The 21,363-nt window shown below is 39.0% G+C and overlaps 1 protein-coding gene and 1 long non-coding RNA gene across 7 annotated transcripts in view; one reads left to right on the forward strand and one right to left on the reverse strand.

Annotated features, from left to right (window-relative positions):
* Positions 1–21,363, forward strand: part of SSH2 (slingshot protein phosphatase 2) — a 248,306-nt gene that overhangs the window by 137,354 nt on the left and 89,589 nt on the right. Inside the window, exon 1 of one of the 6 annotated variants that reach the window (XM_027034597.2) lies at positions 977–4,628. The exons of 4 other annotated variants lie outside the window; for them this stretch is intronic. In XM_027034597.2, the coding sequence (XP_026890398.1) occupies positions 4,501–4,628 (128 nt within the window). In that variant the 5' untranslated portion in view covers positions 977–4,500. Of the gene's footprint in view, positions 1–976; positions 4,629–21,363 lie in introns of those variants that run through there. One more of the 6 variants, XM_015065087.3, reaches the window with a different exon arrangement.
* Positions 4,621–19,993, reverse strand: LOC113592714 (uncharacterized). Its single transcript, XR_008293981.1, has 4 exons — positions 19,452–19,993; positions 19,066–19,166; positions 18,248–18,306; positions 4,621–5,747 (listed from the first exon to the last, which is right to left on the reverse strand). It is a non-coding gene; the product is annotated as an uncharacterized LOC113592714 (long non-coding RNA).

Raw genomic sequence — 21,363 nt, forward strand, 5'->3', positions numbered from 1 at the left:
TCTCTCTGACTTGTTTCTCAGTCTTATTCCCTCTAGCTCTATCTATGTTGGCACATGGCAAGATTTCATTCTTTTTTATGATTGAGTAATATTCCATTTTATATATAAAACCAAGATTGAGATTTGCTGGGCTCTACTGCTTTCATCTAGATGACTGTTTATCTTAAGTGGATTAAATGTATTTTTCAGGACTTCTAAGCTGAATGATATTCCTTTCCTAAGGTTCCTAACTCTCACAAAAACAGATTTGGGGACCTTTCCTTAGGGTTTTATTATCCCATTTTACAGATGAAAATAAGTGACTTAGCCAAAATCTTAGTTTATTAAGTGGCCATGTTAGAACTAGAACTTAGGTCCTCTCTGGTTTCTGGCCTACTGCTTTTGGCACTTTACACTGTCACTTTTTAGTTCATTAGCTACCTTCCCTTCAAGTGATCCACCCATGATGAAATTTTGTTACAGCAGCAAAAACATGCCTACATCCTTCACTCACACTTAAGTTCACTTTCATATCTGTCCTGGAATACCGATTGATCAACAAGTAAGTCTCTGGTTTTACAGTTTTACAGCGTTTGTATCTTATGGAGAGACACATGAAGGCATAGTAATGGAAGTACCGATGGATACAAGAGACATCTATTACTTTAAAATTTTGTTAATGCTTTTAACATATAATTCTATAAAAATTTAATCTGGTCATAGCTGATGCTATCAAGAGCCAGATTAACATTATAGAATATTCAGGGGCGCCTGGGTGGCGCAGTCGGTTAAGCGTCCGACTTCAGCCAGATCACAATCTCGCGGTCCGTGAGTTCGAGCCCCGCGTCAGGCTCTGGGCTGATGGCTCAGAGCCTGGAGCCTGTTTCCGATTCTGTGTCTCCCTCTCTCTCTGCCCCTCCCCCATTCATGCTCTGTCTCTCTCTGTCCCAAAAATAAATAAACGTTGAAAAAAAAATTAAAAAAAAAACATTATAGAATATTCATATTTCTGAGCCTTGAAACGGTCAGCAAATGACATGACAAAATTTATTTTAAATCTTCTAACTCAAACAGGAGTGTGAAGAAATGCATCAATTTTTCTTCGGGGCCTTTGTGCACATTTTTAAAAGCCCCTTTGGACTTCATGTGGAGTAGAAAACTAGCTTCATTTATTTCACGTCGCTCAGTCTAATTTAGAATCATTTTTGAATTCCTAGAAGCTTGGGTACAGAGAGCTTGCTCCCTAGAGCCTTGTTTTCTGACAGTGTAGAGTAAAGGATTAAATTGAGCTGAAACTAAATTGATTGACATTTTGACACTCTGCAGATTGTGAAAAGAAAAGGAATTTGTTAAACTTTTAAAAACAGTAGCAGAAAGATCTATTCCCTTAAAGGTACCTCACTTTGCAAAGATGATTACATTTTTTTCTTAAAAACCTATGAGGCACGTTGTAGCACTTTCCCAATTTCCTATATTACAGTTCAAAGCAAGAATTTAACTTTGAAAGCTTTTGAAAAGGCCTAGATGGGGGTGTTAAAATAGACTTCGCTGAAAAGGCACTGGCAGAGGTCTTTTGAGGGGAAACAAAGGACTATGCACTTCTGGAGTGTCACTATAGGAACCTATCTATAAAAGACAGATATACATATTTATGAAATCCTTATCTTTAGCGTTTTTTAAATGCCAGAGATATTAAGTGTGAATTGAGTAAGATACATTTCCTGCTGACTTCTTTTTCAGACAGATACAGATGACATTCCATTGTCTTCCGTAAGCAGCATCAGTTAGTATTGACTTCCATAAAATCCCATCTCTGCTGTCATGAAAGGAACTGGACTCACCTTAACAGTGCTCTTCTAAAGAGCCTGCTGCGTTTTTTTTTGATCACTGCCAGGAGGCTATAATAAATTACAGCCTGGAAGAAGTTTCAAACTGGCAACTTTGCCAGATATTTAAAGCAATTTATTTTGGGGTGTATCAGCAGATTTTTTTTTCTTACACTGCCATTTGGGTGCCTGCTGACACAGCCTGAATAAATCTTTCAAACATTTTCCTTACTAGAGATGGATGAAGACGATGATGCACTGGACTCCAGACCTTTCATTAACTCTTCACTTGCCAACTGGTTCTTTCCTATTATCAGATCCATAGGAAACTTAAATCCTATTTCCAGTATGAGTTTGCAATATTTCAAATCCCTGGGCAACAACTTTAAGGTTTTTTAAAAAAATCTTTATTTATTTATTTTGAGAAAGAGTGCAAGCATGCTCGCCCACATTGGCACAAGCTGGGGACCAGCAGAGAAAGAGAAAGAGAGAATCCCAAGCAGGCTTTGCACTGTCAGCTCAGAGCCTGACTAGGAACTTGATCCCACCAACCATGAGATCATGACCTGAGCTGGAATCAAGAGTTGGACACTTAACCATCTGAGCTACTCAGGCACCCCAGCAACTTTTAAGTTTTATGGAAGGATAAACTAACAAAAGAGTTTCTGGTTTTAGGCATAGAATGTATAATTTAGATTATTTAATTACTAGTATTTAGAAAATTGCCAAATCTCCCAATAGAAAAAGAGATCTGAAAAATTGTATATATAAAACAAAGACACATTTTGGGGTGCCTCACAGTTCTTGAGTTCCAGCCCCACGTTGGTCTCTGTGCTGACAGCCTAGAGCCTACTTTGGATTCTGTGTTTCCATCTCTCTCTGCCCCTCCCCCGCTCGTTCTCTCTCTCTCTCTCTCTCTCTCTCTCTCTCTCTCAAAAATAAGTAAACATTAAAAAAAAATTAAGGGGCGCCTGAGTGGCTCAGGTTAAGCGACCAACATCAGCTCAGGTCATGATCTCTTGGTTTGTGGATTCGAGCTCCAGGTTGGGCTCTGTCCTGACAGCTCAGAGCCTGGAGCCTGCTTCTGATTCTGTGTTTCCCTCTCTCTGCCCTCCCTGCTTGCTCTGTCTCTCTCTCTAAAGTAAACATTAAAAAATAAAAATTAAAGACATATTTCTTCTTGATTCTAGCATATGTTGAGTCTTAAAGTGACTTCTTCCTCATTTTAGTCTCTTTTGTCTGGTAATAGAATAGTGAAATCATTTTTTAAAATTATTAATTTCCAGCTCTAGAACTCCTGACAGTTCTATTGATATATAGTTTAGTCAAGTATTCAAAAAGCACAAAATGCTCATACCTGAAAATATTTGTTCTGATGAGACTGGAAGGGCAAGAGGTGAGGGAGCTAACTTTACCGAGTGCCCACACCAGGTCAGCCCCTTTTGTAAACCACTATATAGCATGCAGGAGAGAAAAGAGATTTTCAGAGAGTTGGTTCCTGGTCAGGTGAAAGGCATTGCTCAGTGAGTTGTTAGCAACATTGATAAAGGATTAAACTCATGAAGGCATCAGGGTATATAGGGTTGGTGGGAAAAGCCCAACCTAGATCAGAAGTCATAAAACTAGGGTTCCTATCTAAGTGATGTCACTTACAAATGAGGTTATCTGGCTAGACCCTTTATATTTATTTCCACATCTGTAAAGTAAGGTTATATTCTCTAGCCTGTCTCCCTCTCCTAGATCATCTGGCACAATAGCTGTCTACCACAGCTGCGTATTGGAATCACCCGGGGAGCTTTGAAAAAATTATTGATGTTTAGGATCCCAACTTCAGGAGACTCTGATTTGATTGGTCTGTGGTGTCGCCAGGTATTGGAGTGTTTAAAATCCCCACAGGGGATTCATATATACAGCTAACGCTATGAGTCCTTGGTTTGGAGGATGGTTAGGAAAGCCTTTTATAAATTTATTTACAAGGGTTAGCAGATGTAATCGACAATGTAAATAGGTTTTTTCCCCATTATAACTTCAGATGTTTTGCTTTAAAAAAAAATTTAGTTTATTACCGAATTTCCCTAGCCCTTAACACCTAGAAAACCGCTGGTAAGTATCCGTTACATTTGTTAATGTACGACCTTTTATTAAAGTTTTAAGATCATTTGAAAAATGGGATTTGAGGTTCAATGTATAGAGCCGTTCAAGATAAGCAGGACCTTTCTGTGGAAACATTCCCAAGAAACGCGAGCCTTTCTTGCTCACCCCAGGCTCGCTTCACTCCTTCACACGAGCCGCGATGTCTTCGTGCCGACCCTCGCTCGCTCGCCCGCCGAGAGGCACGCAGCGTGATCCGGTGGGTGCCACGAGCTCAGGGGCGGAGCGCCCGAAAGGGCCGACCCTCTCTGCTCTTAGGACTCTCCCCGCCCGCTCGGCTCGGCCCGCTCGGCTCGGCCCGCCCCGCCGCAGCGCCCCGCCCCGGACGCGGGTTGGGGTGGGATGTTGGTGGCGCCCGGCCGCCGGGACTCCACAGCCGAGCCTTAGGGCTGCGGCGACTGCCTCCGCGCGACCCGGCGGGCCCAGTTTGGACGCGGGGTTCCCGAGCTGCCCGCGCCTCTGGCCCCGCGGAGCCCTACGCGATCGCCTCGTGCCCGAGCCGGGAGGGGCCAGGATGCGGAGCTGTGCGCCTTGAGCTGGCCTCATGACCCTGAGCACGTTGGCCCGCGAGAGGAAGGCGTCTCCCGCCTGCACCTGCAACCTCGGTAGCCCCGACATGATCCCTTACTTCTCCGCCAACGCGGTCATCTCTCAGAACGCCATCAACCAGCTGTGAGTTCGCGGCGCGCCCTCCCGCCCTCCGCGAAAGCTCGGAAAGTTTGCTTTTCCGGAGCCGCTTTCCCCAGCATCCTGGGGAGCAAGCAAGCAAGCGAGGGCGAAATCGCGCCCTGCGTGCTTGGAGGTCTCGAAGTGACCGGGGATATAGTGGGGTGAAGCTGTGGAGCAGTTCTTGGAGACAGAAAGTGTCCCTGGGGGTTGGGCGGATTAAAGAACCCTTTGCGAGAATTTCTGGTAAACTTTGAGGGAAGCTGAAAGTGCAGTCCTCCCTTGGAAGCTGTCTATGGTGACCGAGTGACAGCCGAGCCGGGAGGCTCTGGGTGAAGGGCGGTCTGTAGCTTCTGAACCGTCGCCCGGAAACGCTTGGACTCCCTCGCGGGTCCTGCTGGAGATCAAGCTCCCGTGTTTGTTGTTTTGGGGTTGCTGTTTCAAATAAATTTGCGTGTGACTATAGGTTTCTTTTCGAAAGCCGTTCACACAAAAGAAGGCTGTCCATTCTTCGCTCCCGCTGGCTGTATGTAGTCTGGAATTATTTAAGAAAATTGGATTTCGGTAATTTGGCTGTTTTTCCTTTAATCTCCCCCTTGTACCAGTACGTACTCAAAATCCAAGCCTGCATGCACACCTTCATTCACGAAAGTACAAGATTCAACGCATCTTAAATCGTCGCTGTTTTTTTGAAGTCTCTGGAGTTGTCGTCCTTCCCTTCCATTGTGGTTGAGCTATTTCTGAGAACTGTGTGCCGAAGCTTGTGGTTAATCTCGCCTCACAGTTAAGGCGAGGGTTACTTTGTGTAGCAGCAGTTTGGTCTTCGTAGAGTGTTAGCACTCACTCCGGAGTGGCTTCAGGAGAGTCAGCTACTGAGGTTTTTCCAGACTTTTGGATACTTAGGGAATGTTTCTTTCTCCCTCCCAGGTCAACCCTGAAAAACTTTTTTTAATGTCCAACAACAGAAACTTTCCACTATCTCTTATTAAAAGTCCTAAAATAGCATGTGATTTATAATGTTACACATAATTTATTATTTTAATTGATGGTTTGCTCTCCTACCAAATCAAATTAAGCTCATTTGAGTTTCAGGTTTTTTCTTTGTGTTGATTCATGGTGGAGCTCCTACAAAAAATAGCCACAAAATAAAGTGGTTTTAGTGGTGTGTATATCAACTCTACAGAATTAAATCAGCCATTTACTTGCATTTGTTTTCTTAAAAAAAAGAAATGGAATAAAAGAGAAGGAAAGGAGGGAATAATCAGAAACTGGATAACCAATATCAATAGTGTTGACAATATTTTGAAAAAACAAAACAACATGGGGAGCAACCCACATGTCCGTCAGTAGATAAATGGATAAAACAAAATGTGGTATGCAGTACAACTGAGTATTATTCAACCTTAAAAAAGAAGGAAATTCTGACAAATGCTGCAACAAGAATGAATTTTGAAGATATTCTAAATGAAATAAGCCAATGACAAAGGACAAATACCACATGATTCCACTTGAGGCACCTAAAGAAATCCCCAGGAGTTTGGGGGAGGGGGAATGGAGAGTTTGTGTTTGATAGAATTTCATTTAAAAAGAAGAAAAAGGGGCACTAGGGTGGCTCAGTCGGTGGAGCAACCGACTTCAGCTCAGGTCATGATCTCAGGGTCTGTGAGTTCAAGCCCCACGTTGGGCTCTGTGCTGACCGCTCAGAGCCTGGAACCTGCTTAGATTCTGTGTCTCCCTCTCTCTCTGACCCTCCCCCACTCATGCTCTGTCTCTCTCTGTCTCACAAATAAATAAACATTAAAAAAAAATTTTTTTTAAGAAGAAAAAGTTCTAGGGATGAATGATGATTACGCAACAATGTGAATGTATTTAATGCCACTGAACATGGTTGAAATGGCAAATTTTATGTATATTGAACTACACTTTTAAAAAACATTAAAAGACAGAGCTTCTCAGCTTTTGCATTTTAGTTCCTAGTATAATCAAATTAAGCCCAAATTTCTTTTCCTACTTATTATTGCCTTTGAGTAAATCATTTGACTTCAGTTTCTTCCACTGTAAAATGAGGCTCCTACCCCCAGGTTGGATCAAAAGAGATCATATGTGCCAGTAACACTTTGCAAACCATAAATACCTACATTAAAAATGAGTTAATTGAAATTAATAACTAATGCCTGCCATTTGTTGACCTCTTGGCACCGTGCTAAGAGTTTAACGTGTATTGTCTCATATAATCATAACAGCAACTCTATGAACCAGTTTGTTCTATTTACAGACAATGAAACTGAGACTCAGAGATGTTAATTGCTCAAGGCCATGTAGCTAGTAAATGATAAAACTGTCGTTAGAATCCAGAGCCGTTTCCTAGACTGGTGCTTTCAACCACTATAAAAATTATATTCTGAGGAGTTGCAAGGTCACTTTTGAGACTTAATCTTACGAATTGTCTTTAACTGCTGACATCTTCAACTTAGCAATAAAAAAATGTATTTGCTACACTAAGATTTGCTGCTAACGTAGACAGTCTTTTAAAGAATTTGCAGAATATCTCTTTAATTTTTGTCTTTTGCTACCCTTTTTTCTTATAAGAGATGTAATATCCAAATTCACTTCATCTAAAGTATATTCATTAGGATTACACCAGCCATCATTTTTATTTTGCATTTATAGTGTTCCCCAGTTCATCATTATTTAAGAATCTTTAGAGGTCATTCTGATAAAAATAATACCAAAAATTCTGTTGAAACACACATTTTTGGCATGTAATGTAGAAGGTCTTAATTTGGGATCCATGGTCACCTAGAGTTTTATGGATTGGCTTTAGAAGGTCACTGAACTCCTAGGGCCACCTGGGTGGCTCAGTTGGTTGAGTGTCTGGATCTTGGTTTCTGCTCAGGTCATTTGAGCAGATGAGCAGGTGAGTTTGTCCTGCGTAGGGCTCTGCACTGGTGGCACGAAGCCTGCTTGGGATATTCATTCTCTCTCTCTTTTTCTCTCTCTCTCTCTTTTTCTCTCTCTTTCTCTTTCTCTCTCCCCCTATCTCCCTCCCTCCCCCTCTCTCCCCCTCTCTCCCCCCCCTCCCTCCCTCCCTCCCTCCCCCCCACTTGTGCTGTCTCTCTCAAAATAAATATAGACTTAAAAAAGTGAACTCCTTAAGGTCATATGAAAATGTTGTGTAGATAAATATATTTTTAAAATTAGATTCTCTAATGTGATCTTATAAAAAGTTAATCTCTTTCCTAAAGGGAAGTTATTATTTCTAAGGCTTGATAATGTAAAGCTCAATTGGTGTGAGCATTTCCCTGGTGGTGCCAGATATATAAATAGCGACTAGTGGGAGTAACTAAAAGATTAAGATTTAGGATCATAAGTGGAGACTGACTCAAAAAAAAATTTGAAGTGTATGTTTGGGGAAGGGGATACCTTGACACAAGTGTACTCTTAGCCAGATAATTCTCTTGTCACTGCTGAGAACCCACTCATGAATTTTTATTCTGTTCTTATTTGCTGCCTGGGATTTGCTGTGGGTTTAGAAACCAAGTAACAAATGCTGTGAGAATTGTGTCAGAGGAAAAAGGCTAGCATAACAGACTGAGATCCTTGGGGCTCTCCAATGGAGAAAGTTCATGACCTTTGGAGTATGGTGTTTAGATACCTTTTTGGTGATTTCACAGGTTCATACTAATTTCTTGAGTTTCAACTGTTATATATAGATGAAATTAGAGAATAACTAGGGTATTACTGTATTTTACTGGAAATTATATCATCATTATTAGATTATGGTCTCCCTTTGTCATTGCATAAAACTCACCAAATAGGGGGTTAATTTTGAAGTATCAATGAAGAACATTAAGAAGTGATTAAATTCACTCCAGAAACTAAGAATAGTCCCTGCCATAAGCTTAAATCCTACTAGAAAAAAATATGTGAGCAACCCAGAGCATCATAGAATCAAATTTCAGGAGTCTTAAATCAGACTTCTCAAATAATCATGAGAAGTTACATGCCCTTTAAGAGTCTATACATACTTTTTTAATAAAAGAGAAATTAGAATTTCTGAAAAATATGGGAGCCTATGTTATGTTTCGAGGGCCAACATTCAATCCCTGAGAGGTGGCCACTAAGCAAGGGGTCTTCTAGCATTATTGGTATATGCCAAACAACGTATCAAATAGGTGGCTATTTTTGTGCCTACCAAAAAAGATCAGAAAAAGATCAAGAATTATTAGACAAAATGCTGACAGAGGCTGCCATTAAAACAGTGTTGCCTTTATGAAAACCTCTGATCAGAAATCTTGGAACTTAAGTGCTTGAAACATTGCTTGATTGTGAAATGGGTTACCTTGAGCTTTTTATCCTTGACCTAAAATACTTGTATTTAGTATTTGATTTCATATATGAGTTTGATTTCGAAGCTATACATGGATGCTTTCTAAAGCTCAAGTTTAACAACAGGAGAGCATATCCAGATAATTATCCAAAATGTAACTTTTTGTGAAACTGAAAGGTGTTTTGTATCTCTAACAAGTTCCTAGATGATGCTGGTCCAGGGGCTGCACTTGGCAACAACATCCTTAAAGTATTCCTCTGAGGCAGATTGAGCAAGTCCTCATCCACATTTTATGAAGTAATAAACTAAAAAAAAAATTGAAATGGTGCAGTGATTTTTGCATAGCAGTTACATGATTTGTTATTGGCAGAACTGAAACTAGAACCAGCATTTCCTGTCTCAAAACACAGAGCTCCTACACTGCTGTACTGGACTGCTATCTTTGTATACATATGGAAACATTTCTTTAGATAAATCTGTAGCAGTGGAATTTCTGGGTCTAATGGTATGTATATGTTAAAAATTTGATACATACTGCCAAATTGCCTTCAAAAAAGGCTTTGCTAATTTGCTTTTACCAGCTGTAGGAATAGACCTTCACCAATCCTGGTAATACTAATAATAACATTAAATAGCACGTTATTGAACTCTTACTATGTACTAGGCATTATTTTGAATACTATTCATATTATCTTTCTTTTTTCTTATGAGTTAGATATTCTCCTCAGTTACAGATGAGAGGCACAGAGATGTTGAGTTACTTGTATAATATTATATAGCCAGGGTGCAAACATAGGCATTCAGACTCCAGGGCCTGCTCTTAAATATTTCTCTATTCGCAATTCCTTTATTACTATAGAGGTTTAAGTATCCTTTTATATTTTTTTATTAGTCTTTTTCACTTTTCTTCTGTAATTGGCATGTTTGTACTTATGACTATTTTTCTGTTGGTATTTGTTTCTTTTTGATGTACTCTACATGATCTTAATATGTAGCCAAAAAAAAAAGAACCCAAAACCCTTTCTACCAGTTTATTATGTGTCTTTTAATTTTTCATCTTGTTATAAAAGTTTTTAGGGGCGCCTGGGTGGCTCAGTCGGTTAAGCGTCCAACTTTGGCTCAGGTCATGATTTCACGGTCTGTGAGTTCTAACCCCACGTCAGGCTCTGATCCGACAGCTCAGAGCCTGGAGCCTGCTTTGGATTCTGTGTCTCCCTCTCTCTCTGCCCCTCCCCTGTTTGCACTCTTGTCTCTCTCTCAAAAATAAAATAAAAACATTAAAAACTTAAAAAATGAAAGTTTTTAATTTTTTTTCTTAAGATTTTATTTTTAAGTAATCTCCACACCCAAGAGGGGGCTTGAACTTGTGACCCTGAGATCAAGAGTTGCATGCTCAGGGGAACCTGGGTGGCTTAGTCAGTTAAGCATCTGACTTCTGCTCAGGTCAAGATCTCATGGGTTGTGATTTCGAGCAAGGCACGGGGCTCTGCGTTGGCAGCTCATAACCTAGAGCCTGCTTCAGATTCCATCTCTTTCTCTCTCTGCCCCTCCCCTGGCTTGTTCATTCGTTCTCTCTCTCCCTCCCTCTCTCTCCCTCTCTCTCAAAAATACAATTAAAAAAAGAGCTGCATGCTCTAAAAGAGACAGCCAAGTGCTCCTAAAAGTTTTTAATATTTATTTAATAAAATCTGATATTTTCTCTTAGGATTTCAGAGTTTTGTATCTTGTTTAAAAAACCCTTCCCACCCACTTTCAGGATTATAAAAGTATTCTTTTATGTTTTTTCTAATAAGTCCATACTTTTTAAGTATTTCACTCTTTAAAATATCTGGAATTTATAATGTGAGATAGGGGTGTTGACTTTACCTTTTTTTCAAATGGATAGTCATTTATCCCAGTATCATTTATTTAGTCCATTCTCACTTTGCTGATTTGAAACACTACAGTTATTGTATATTAAATTCTAAGAGATATTTGGAGTTGATTCTGTACAATTAAGTCCTATTGATAGTTTTTCTATTCATACACCAATACCACATTGTGTACTTACTATAGGAATTTAGTGGGTATTTTGATATCTTGTATGGCAAGGCTTGCCTCGTTATTATGTTTTAATGTATCAGCTATTCTTATTTTATTTCCAAATGTCTTAGAAACACCTTGTCAATTTCCACTTTAAAAAAAATCCTGTTAAGGGGGCTCCTGGGTGGCTCAGTTGGCTAAGTATCTTGATGATTTCAGCTCAGGTCATGATCTCACAGTTACTGAGGTGAAGCCTTGCATGGGGCTCTCCCCTATTGGAGCCTACTTGGGAGTCTCTCTCTCCCTCTTCCCTGCTCATTTGCATAAACCCGGGGGACTCTTTCTCTCTCCCCCAAATAAATAAACAAACAAAAATCCTATTTGGATTTTGACTGAAATTGCACTGAACTGGTTTTGGAGAGAATTAACAGCTTTATGAAATGAGCCTTTCCAGTGAGTAATGTGGTGTGTGTGTTTACTATATTTTAAATGCTTTTCATTTAAATTTTACTTTTCCTCATATAGTAGTTACACATTTCTTATTAGGTATATTCATGGGTGTTTCTTAAAGTTTTTGTTGCTCTTGTTTTAATGTATTTCTTGAGCTCTCTCCCATGACATTTTCTTTTTTTTAATTTTTTTTTTCAACGTTTTTATTTATTTTTGGGACAGAGAGAGACAGAGCATGAACGGGGGAGGGGCAGAGAGAGAGGGAGACACAGAATCGGAAGCAGGCTCCAGGCTCTGAGCCATCCGCCCAGAGCCTGACGCAGGGCTCGAACTCAACGGACCGCGAGATCGTGACCTGGCTGAAGTCGGACGCTTAACCGACTGCGCCACCCAGGCGCCCCGACATTTTCTAATTAGTCACTGTAACTGTGTAGTAAAAATTTCTATATTTGCTTTTATATCAGACCACCTTGCTGAACTCTTGCTTGGTCCTAATATCCAATAGATTTTTAAGTTGATTTTCTTTACTTTTCTCCATGCATCATTATATCATCTGTAAATGAGTTTTATTTGAAACATTGCTTTGGCTAGGGCTTTAGTGGAATGTTAAATAATAGCAGTGCTAATGGTTTTATCTTGTTTTCCACTGTGAAAGGAATGTTTCTTATGTTTTGTTAGGAGATGTATTGTGTGCTGTAGGTTCTGGCATAGGCCATTTCTCAAGTTGAGGATTGAACTTTATGGATTTTATCTTTGTAGGTCCACTTATACATGGATTTTTTTATAATCAGTACTATAAATATATTTTCTTAGGATTTTCTTAATACATTCTTTTGTCTAGATTACTTTATTGTAAGAACACACTATAGAATATGTATACAAAATATGTATTATCGATTATTTATGCTACTGGTAAGGCTTCTAGTCAACAGTAGACATTAAGTTTTCAGAGAGCCAGAAGTTATTTGCAGATTTTCAAATGCATGGGGGCTCAGTTCTCCTGACCCCCACATTGTTCAAGGGTCAGCTGTATATCCAATCAAAGATTTTTAGGTATAGTTATTGAATTTTTTTAAGTGATTTTTGAATTTTTTTTCAACGTTTATTTATTTTTTGGGGGACAGAGAGAGACAGAGCATGAACGGGGGAGGGGCAGAGAGAGAGGAAGACACAGAATTGGAAACAGGCTCCAGGCTCTGAGCCATCCGCCCAGAGCCTGACGCGGGGCTCGAACTCACGGACCGCGAGATCGTGACCTGGCTGAAGTCGGACGCTTAACCGACTGCGCCACCCAGGTGCCCCTTTTTAAGTGATTTTTGGACATCTATTGGAATGATAATATTTCCCCCCATTTGCCAGTAGTGCAGCAACTTATATTGAGTTACTAAGTTAAATCATCCTTACATGCTATTTGCATTATTTGTTAAGAGATTGGTGGATTTGGTTTACTGTTGTTTACGATTTTTGCTTTTGAGTATTTGTTGAATCTTTGATACAGTCTTTGTCCATCTTATGTCTGATTTGTAGAATAATTTAGGTGTAGCCTTCCATCTTTTTCTAGCTCTGAAACAGTTCTTTAGCAAAAATTACCTGTATTTGACAAGCCTGGAACCAAGAAGTCCTACTCTCTGTTATAATTTTATGAATTTTTTTTTGCCTTTCAAGTTTTTAAATTTCTTTGTTCTCATTGCATAAGTATAGTTATCATCCATGATATTTTTTTAAGTTTATTTATTTTGAGAGAGAGAGAGAATGAATGAATGAATGAATGAATGAATCCTTCGCAGGCTCCACACTGTCAAAGCAGAGCCCAATGCAGGGCTCGAACTCACAAACCCTGAGATCATGACCTGAGCCGAAATCAAGAGTCAGTCGCTTAACAGACTGAGCCATCCAGGCACCCCTCATCCATGATGTTTTTTTATTTTTTTATTTTTTTGTAATGTTTTATTTAGTTTTGAGAGAGAACATGAGTGGGGATGGGCAGAGAGATGGGGGGACAGAGGATCCAAGGTGGGCTTTGTGCAGAGAGCAGACAGCCCAATGTGGGGCTCAAACTCACAAACCATGAGATCACAACCTGAGCTAAAGTTGGCCACTTAAAGTTGGCAACTTAAAGTTGGCCAATTATGTTAAACCGACTGAGCCATCCAGGTGCTCCTCCGTGATATTTTTTAAATCTAAATCATGTATTTTACAGAAATGGACAAACATAATTAGAATAATTGATTATTGATAATGGATTGAAACCAGGCATTTATTTGCAATTTAAGGTCTTTTTTTTCTCTCTTTGGTGGGTAAAGAAACTAATATAGTTAAAAGAAGCATAGGATGTTTCTTTTTCTTTGATTTTAAATTACTACCGACTGTTTTTTGTAGTTATCAGATTCTTATGCAGAGAAGATAGCCTCAAAAAGCGGATTGTTTGGGGCATCTGTGTAGCTCAAGTCAGTTGAGCGTCTGGCTCTTGATTTTGGCTCAGTTCATGATCCCAGGGTTGTGGGATCAAGACTGACATCAGGCTCTTTGCTGAGCGTGGAGCCTGCTTAGGATTCTCCTTCTCTCACTCTCTGTACCCTGTCCCCCACTCACTCTCTAATATAAAAACAAACAAAAAATAAAAATTTTTAAAAAGTGTAATACCTTTAAAAGATGATCAACTAAATTTACATCTAGTGAATCTTCTAGGTGTCCTGGCCTTCAAATATGAAGGAAAGGTTAATGATCTGCTGTCACAGTATAAAGGTACATTTATGTTTTCGTTGGTGGTGATAATTTTATGTGACTTTATCCACACTTGTGTGTGTTTGAAGTCAGAGCAGTAATTGGCTAGGAACCAAGGAGAAAAAAAACAAAGAGAGCTCTCAACTTTGGTTTTACTGGAAACATGCTTACTTAAGCCAGGTTAACTAAAGAGTAAATCTGCACAATGAAGATGAACAGGAATGGTGAGGTTGTAATACATTCAAGTCAAAATTTCTTTTTGATAAATCTAGAGTGGATTTTTTCCCCTAAATTACTGCTTTTTGTTTGTGTGCTTATGTGTAATCACTCCTGAAATTGAGCAATTCCTTTTGACTAACACTGAGAAACCACTGCCCAAAGCTAAATAATTAAGGATGTTGTCATTCTCTGTTTCCAAGAGCTGTTGGACCTCAGAGTAATAGAAGGGTCCAAACTTCTATGTATCATGTTGCTCACATCTCTTCTTGGGTCTTTCCAGTAACTGTGAGTCCTCTTAATTATGTTAAACTGCCTTGGTGCTAAAGAGTAGTGGTGTAGATGCTATCCCATAATGTTTCTGAATTTCTAAGGTGAAAGAAAAAAAAATTGGTATCCTAACTACTTGAAGACAGGGTTAAAATTAACTTTGCTTTGTTGAATGGTGCAGGATGTTGCTGCCAGTAATGTAATTAGGTTTAACCTGAAGAAATGTGCTAAGAACATCAAGGACTTCTGGGTGTTCCTGTGATTTGGAAAGGATGTAGCAAATTATTTATAAATAGATTGCTAGTGTTACACACCAAAGGGCAAATATGGGCCCACTTCATTTTTTGCAGGTTTGTGCAAATTGAGCAACTCTTGTTTTCTGCATTAATCTGTTTCTAGAGGATTGTGATCCTTATTTTAGTAACCTGAGGGATTGGGCATTAGTTATGTCTGTTAAAGCAACAGAATCCAGTGGCTCGAATTACTTTCAAATTAAGAGAAACCTCTGGGTTAGTGTATTTTAGAGTGTTAGGGTTGTTTTTTGGTTTTGTTTGTTTGTTTGTTTTGTTTAGTTGTAACAGTTTAGTTTTTAAATGTAGAAGACTTAGAATTACAGTTGACCTTTGAATGAACGAAGCAGGAGTTTGGGGCATTGACCCTCTTGTTCATAGAAAAATCTGTGTATAACTTAACTCCCCCGGAATTTAACTACTAATAGTCTGCTGTTGACTAGAAACCTTACTAATAAAATAAACAGCCAATTAATATATATTTTGTATGTCATATGTATTATATACTATATTCTTATAATAACTTCTGACTTTTTCTGTGCTGCATGGTTCATCTGTGAATTTTTTCAAGTTGCTGCAGCTTTCTGAAATACCTTCCAATGTATTTGCTGAAAAAATCTGCACATAAGTGGACTTAGGCAGTTCAGACCCATACTGTTCATACTGGTCACCTGTACAATGTTTCTCCTAAGGTTGATATACCAAATTCCCACAACACCAAAAATATTTTAATTTCTATTATTATTAATTTTTTATTTTCTATTGTGGAGCGCTTTAGTTTGAAAAGTTGCAGCATCTGTGGAGAATATAAATTCTCAGTGTATATTTCTGTTCCTAGGAGATGAATGGAATAGGACAAACAGTATGTGAAACTGAACTTCTTTGACATCCCACCTCTGTGATGTTTATCCATCCCCAATAAAATTTCATTCTTTTTTTTTTTAATGTTTATTTATTTTTGAGAAAGAGAGACAAGAGCGTGAGCAGGGGAAGGGCAGAGAGTGAGGGAGACACAGAATCTGAAGCAGGCTCCAGCTGTCAGCACAGAGCCTGATGCAGGGCTCAAGCCCACGAACTGCGAGATCATGACCTGAGCCTCAGTTGGACACTTAACCAACTGAACCACCCAGGCGTCCCTCACAGTCAATTCTTAAAGTATCCCATTCCTTAAATATTCTCTTTAAAAAGTCTCAAAAGGTCTCTTGGTCACATGTTCAGGATTTTACTTGCCATTTGTTCTTGTTGCTAATAGTAAGAGTCCCATTCAGAGTTTCATCACCTATGAGCTGTGTGACCTTGAATGTATTATATAACCACTGTAAGCCTTATTTTCCTCATTAATAAAATGGAGCTTGTAATACCTATTTGGATTAAATGTGATATGTGTGAAGTACTACTAATAGTAAGCACTCAGTAAATGGTAGCTAATATTTTTGCTCTTTTGACATAAGCTGAAATACAAGAGTAAGAATTAGAATACAGAGTGGTGAGCCTGTCTGATGGTAAAATCCTATCATTTGCATCATTGTAATAACTGCACCTATTCTGGGCAAAGGGTGGGAGATACAAAGAAACACAAGACATGGTTCTTCTGCAGTCAGGATGCTTAGTCTGTTGAAGATATAGGAACTGGTCAATAAAAGGATAACTAAGAGGGGCGCCTGGGTGGCGCAGTCGGTTAAGCGTCCGACTTCAGCCAGGTCATGATCTCGCGGTCCGTGAGTTCGAGCCCCGCGTCAGGCTCTGGGCTGATGGCTCAGAGCCTGGAGCCTGTTTCCGATTCTGTGTCTCCCTCTCTCTCTGCCCCTCCCCCGTTCATGCTCTGTCTCTCTCTGTCCCAAAAATAAATAAACGTTGAAAAAAAAATTTAAAAAAAAAAGGATAACTAAGAAAACAATTTAACAGGTGCTAAGTGTCAGATGAATGGTACAAATGTTAAGTATTCAGAGGACAGAAAGGTATTGTAAATGAGCCAGTTAGCAAAGGCATTACAGTAGGATTTGAGCTGGGGCTCTGACCTTTATTTCTTGCTGTCTTAAATGTCTTGATTTGTATAAACAGAGGTAAAGGATACTTGAGTGGTGAGAGAAAAGGAAGATGAATGTGGTGGATGTTATCACCATATTACAATAGTTACTTTTCAGTGAAGGACTGCTATTAATGATTTGTGGTTAGCAGAAGAATCCAGAAAGGCTTTTGTATAGACTGATGATTTTCTTTGGGATATTGCTATGAGCATATTTTGGATCTATCATGGGCAGAATTTATCAAGTTTTATTGAGTACCCACTGAGTACACAGCTCAGTAACATTTGCAGACTTTACATAGCTTATTTAGGAAGGCTGCCAATTTTACAAGGCTGTTAATGAATCAGTACCGGTGGCTGGGAGCATAATGTGAAATCCCCACAGGCAGCATAAGAATAGAAATCATTACACTATCTGCTAGTGGAAGCTTTATGGTTTAAAAAGGGGGCAGAGAGAGAAGAGAAAAGAAAAAGAAAAATGCATTCAAGTAATTCAAAGCAAAACCTTTCTCTGCTTCCTCCAGGTGCTTAGCTCTGGATATTATTACATCAGCATCATGTGGTAGGCAAGGTGGTTCCCATGGCACAGAGCGCTTGTAATATTTACAGTAGAGTGAGCTATAAGGGGTGGAGTGTGCTGATAACTATTTGCCCTTGTTCTTATTGGCTTGGTTACCAGTTTAATGGCCTGGTTGCCTATTAATGGCTCAACTTATTTAGTGTTCTATAAGCAATGTTCAGCTCCTTAGTTTCTAAGTCAGATACCCACCAAGTGCCCCAGTTATTTTTTTTTAATATTTGCAGATAATGTACATTTATTATATAAAAAACAGAAAATACTAAAGCACTCCTTTTCCCCCACAAAAAGCATTACGCTCATTCTTATCTCCTAAAGATCTTACTATTAACATCATCCAGGCTTTTTCTATATATATATATACTTTTAAAAATGGGATTGTCCTCTATCTACTGCTTTGTAATCTGATTTTTTCACTTAGCATATTGCGAACATCCTGCCATTGTCCTCAAACTCATTTCTCTCATATCCTTGTTCAGAGTTGTTTGTTTTCCATAGAACTGATTCAAATTCTGTCCTATTGTTGCACATTTTGATTATGTCCAGTTTTTCTCAGTTATAAACAAAGCCTCACTGAATGAATATCCTTGTGCCTAAATCTTTGCACGTGTCTTATGCAATCTTTGCATAAAAGAACTATCCTAAAGCTCAATTGTGGGATCGCTAGACCAAAGTGTATACCTATTTCTAGGACTTTTGATAGATTGCTAGTTTGCTTACCAGAAATATACCAGTCTCACTGCCACCAGCAGTTTAGGCAATTCATTTTCATAGCACTCCTGAAATGATAAGTGAAATTGAGATAAATAGAATTTTATTCATTAATTCATCTGAACTACTTAGAGACCTAGAAAAACTGATCCTCATTTGCCTTTTTCTATCAGGAAGCTATTTCATTCCTAAACACTAATGGAAAATGCTTTAATTTGTGAACTATTTGAGTAGAACTAATAGGAAGATGAAATAATAATGTATTATCAATACATTATTGTTGGTTAGAGGTCAAAATAAACTAATTATCCTGAGCTGTTGTTGAGTATATATGTAGCATTTGCAAATTTTAGTTGGCTCCCCACTCTTTCATTTTATTCTAAAATCATCACCATTTTTGACTTAGAGAATTTTAGACCCCAAAGATAAACTTACAGGAAGCAGCTGGATTTCAGAGAAATCCAGCTTACCTAGAATCCTGCAGCAAATTAATTCAGACCTTGAGCAACATTTCGTTGTTTTCTGTTTAGGAAATGTTAAACAGCATTGAGATTTCCAGTAGTACCATTTTACTCTAGGGATAGTGAAATTTAAAAAGATGATCAAACACATTAGTTTGTAAACAGTTCTAACTGATGAAGTTAGAATTTCCAGATTCTATCTATAGGAAGCAGTGGATGTATTTCTCAGAGTTGAGGAGGCTAACGTTTTTAGGGAACAAACTGCTAAATTCTTGGAATGAAAGTTTTCATCTTAGAGTCTCTATGAGTATTGAGTAATGGAGAAAGGAGAAAGGTGTATTTCCTAAAGCTTTTAAAGCATCTTACCTTGATGGGGCGCCTGGGTGTTTCAGTCAATGAAGCATCCGGCTTCAGCTCAGGTCATGATCTCAGGGTCCATGGGTGCCGGTCCCACGTTGAACTCAGTGCTGATGGTGTGAAGCCTGCTTGTGATTCATTCTTTCTTTCTCTCTCTCTCTCTCTCTCTCTCTCTCTCTCTCTCTCTCTCCCCACCCCTCCCCCCTTCCCCAATTTGTGCCTTCTCTCTCTCTCTCAAAATAAATGAATAAACTTAAAAAAAAAAAAAGAATCTTAACCTTGAAATGTCACCGGCATATCTATATGTGTGTATATATATAGTAACCAAGGGGTCCTCTGGCAGACTTAACGGGGAAAAAAAAAAGGAAAGAGAAAGGAATGTTAAGAGTACAGACCACAGTTGCATGCTGGTTTCAGTATTGGTGGTTGCCTGCCTCTCTCTGAAATCCAGCTGCTTCCTTAATGAAGGTGTGGGTTTAAATCACCAGCAGAGAAAATGTTTTTGGGTGAAGTTTCACTTTTTGTAGTGACAGCAGTCCTGGACATGCTGCTGGAACACAGAGGATGAGTTCAGCACCTTCTCTTCAGATCGTATCTCTGCCCACAGCTCACCTCTTTTACATAACCAGCCTTTGTTCATGGAGAGTGGACCTCTGTTGATTGGCCTGTCCAACCACTGTCAGAGACCAAAGGTGACTGATAAGGAATCTAAAGGTCAAAATGGACTAGTATAGGCTCAGTCTGGATTTCAGAGGAAAAGGCATGTTTTTGGCCTGCAGACATCAAAAACTGAATTGCAGCCTGGGAAATGTTCAGTTCATCAGCTTCAGCCTTTCCGTTTCAGTCAAGGAAAAACAGTCACCAACTGTCTGTAGTCAGCAGGAGCAGAAATAAACAAAACATTATTTAAAGGGTGTGATTTCATTGAATTGGGTTGTGTTAAGGATATTATTCCAGAGATGATTTCTGTGGTAATGTTACTTGGCTTACTGTGAGATAGCAGATATCAAATCAAAACCAAAGACAATCCACATTATAGGGTCTTTTGTTGGATTTCAGAATGGAAAGTCAATTTGATTAGATTCAGGTATTCCATTTATTCATCACATTTTGGCTCATTATTAGGATGTGATGGAGCACAAAAATAGGAAAGGCATATGGCGTTTGTATTTCTAACTGGGGCTAATGCTTTTTAATTAAATTGGCTTCTAAGAAGTATTTTGCTCACTTCAAAATACTTCAAGTATTATAAATGCGTGATCACCAACATGTTTAAAGGTCTTTTTAGTGAATGCCCTTTAAGTTAGCAGTGATTCCTGTATACAGAGTCATTGAGACTAAGCTATTGTTCTTGTCCTCTAGTGGAAAGATTATGGGCAGGACCAGCCACATAATTTGCAGGGCCTAGTGCAGAATGAAAATGTGGTACCACTTGTTCAAAAAGAACTGAGAATTTCAAGACAGCGACAACAGCATTAAACCAAGTACAGGGCCCCTGCGAGCTCCTACCCTGTGCAGCTGCACAGATCACACATCCCTGAAGTTGGCCCTGCCTGTGGGATGTGAAATTAAATAGACCTGTAGTTGATCAGAGCTTTGCTACTTATTCACGTCTTTCTGAATCTCTGTTTTCTCTTCCCATTCTCTATCTTCCTATTCTATCATTATCTGTTGTGTTCCATCCTCTCACCAAAGTTGGAGAGCCCGCAGCAAGAATTGGGAGTAGGTATACTTCTGCCTGTAGTCTATGTGATCACATTCTTGAATAATACAACCTTCTATTTGACTGGTGGAACAAATAAGATTAGGATTTTCTTTAAGGAATGCCAGTTAATTGATTTTAATAAAAACACATATTCTGCATTATATTCTAAAAGTGCTTTCATAATTAATGGAACATTTGAATAAAACAATTACACTTTTGAGGCAGTATTTTTCCCTCATTTTATAGATTAGAAAATTAAGCCTTAGGTTAAGAGATTTTCTCAAGGTCAGCCAGCTGGTAAGTGAAGTTCAAGCCCATCTTTTCTAACTCAGGGCTTTCTCACTACTTCATTCTCCCTCTACAGTTCTGCAAGACCAAGGATAAGGTGACTTGAGATAACTTGCTTTCTCGAGATTGATCTGTTTTACAGAATTTTCTGCCAGTTTTCCAAGAATAACTTCTTAGATACAATCACGAATATTTGCAACACATTTTTACTTCTGTTATTTTCTGTAATACTTGCAGTAACCCTGTGCAGTAATATTTTAGCATCATTTTAAAGGAAAGAGATTGAGATTCAAAGAGATAAGTGACTTGTTCAA

Source organism: Acinonyx jubatus, chromosome E1, assembly GCF_027475565.1.
Source record: "Acinonyx jubatus isolate Ajub_Pintada_27869175 chromosome E1, VMU_Ajub_asm_v1.0, whole genome shotgun sequence".
Lineage (NCBI taxonomy): Eukaryota > Metazoa > Chordata > Mammalia > Carnivora > Felidae > Acinonyx > Acinonyx jubatus.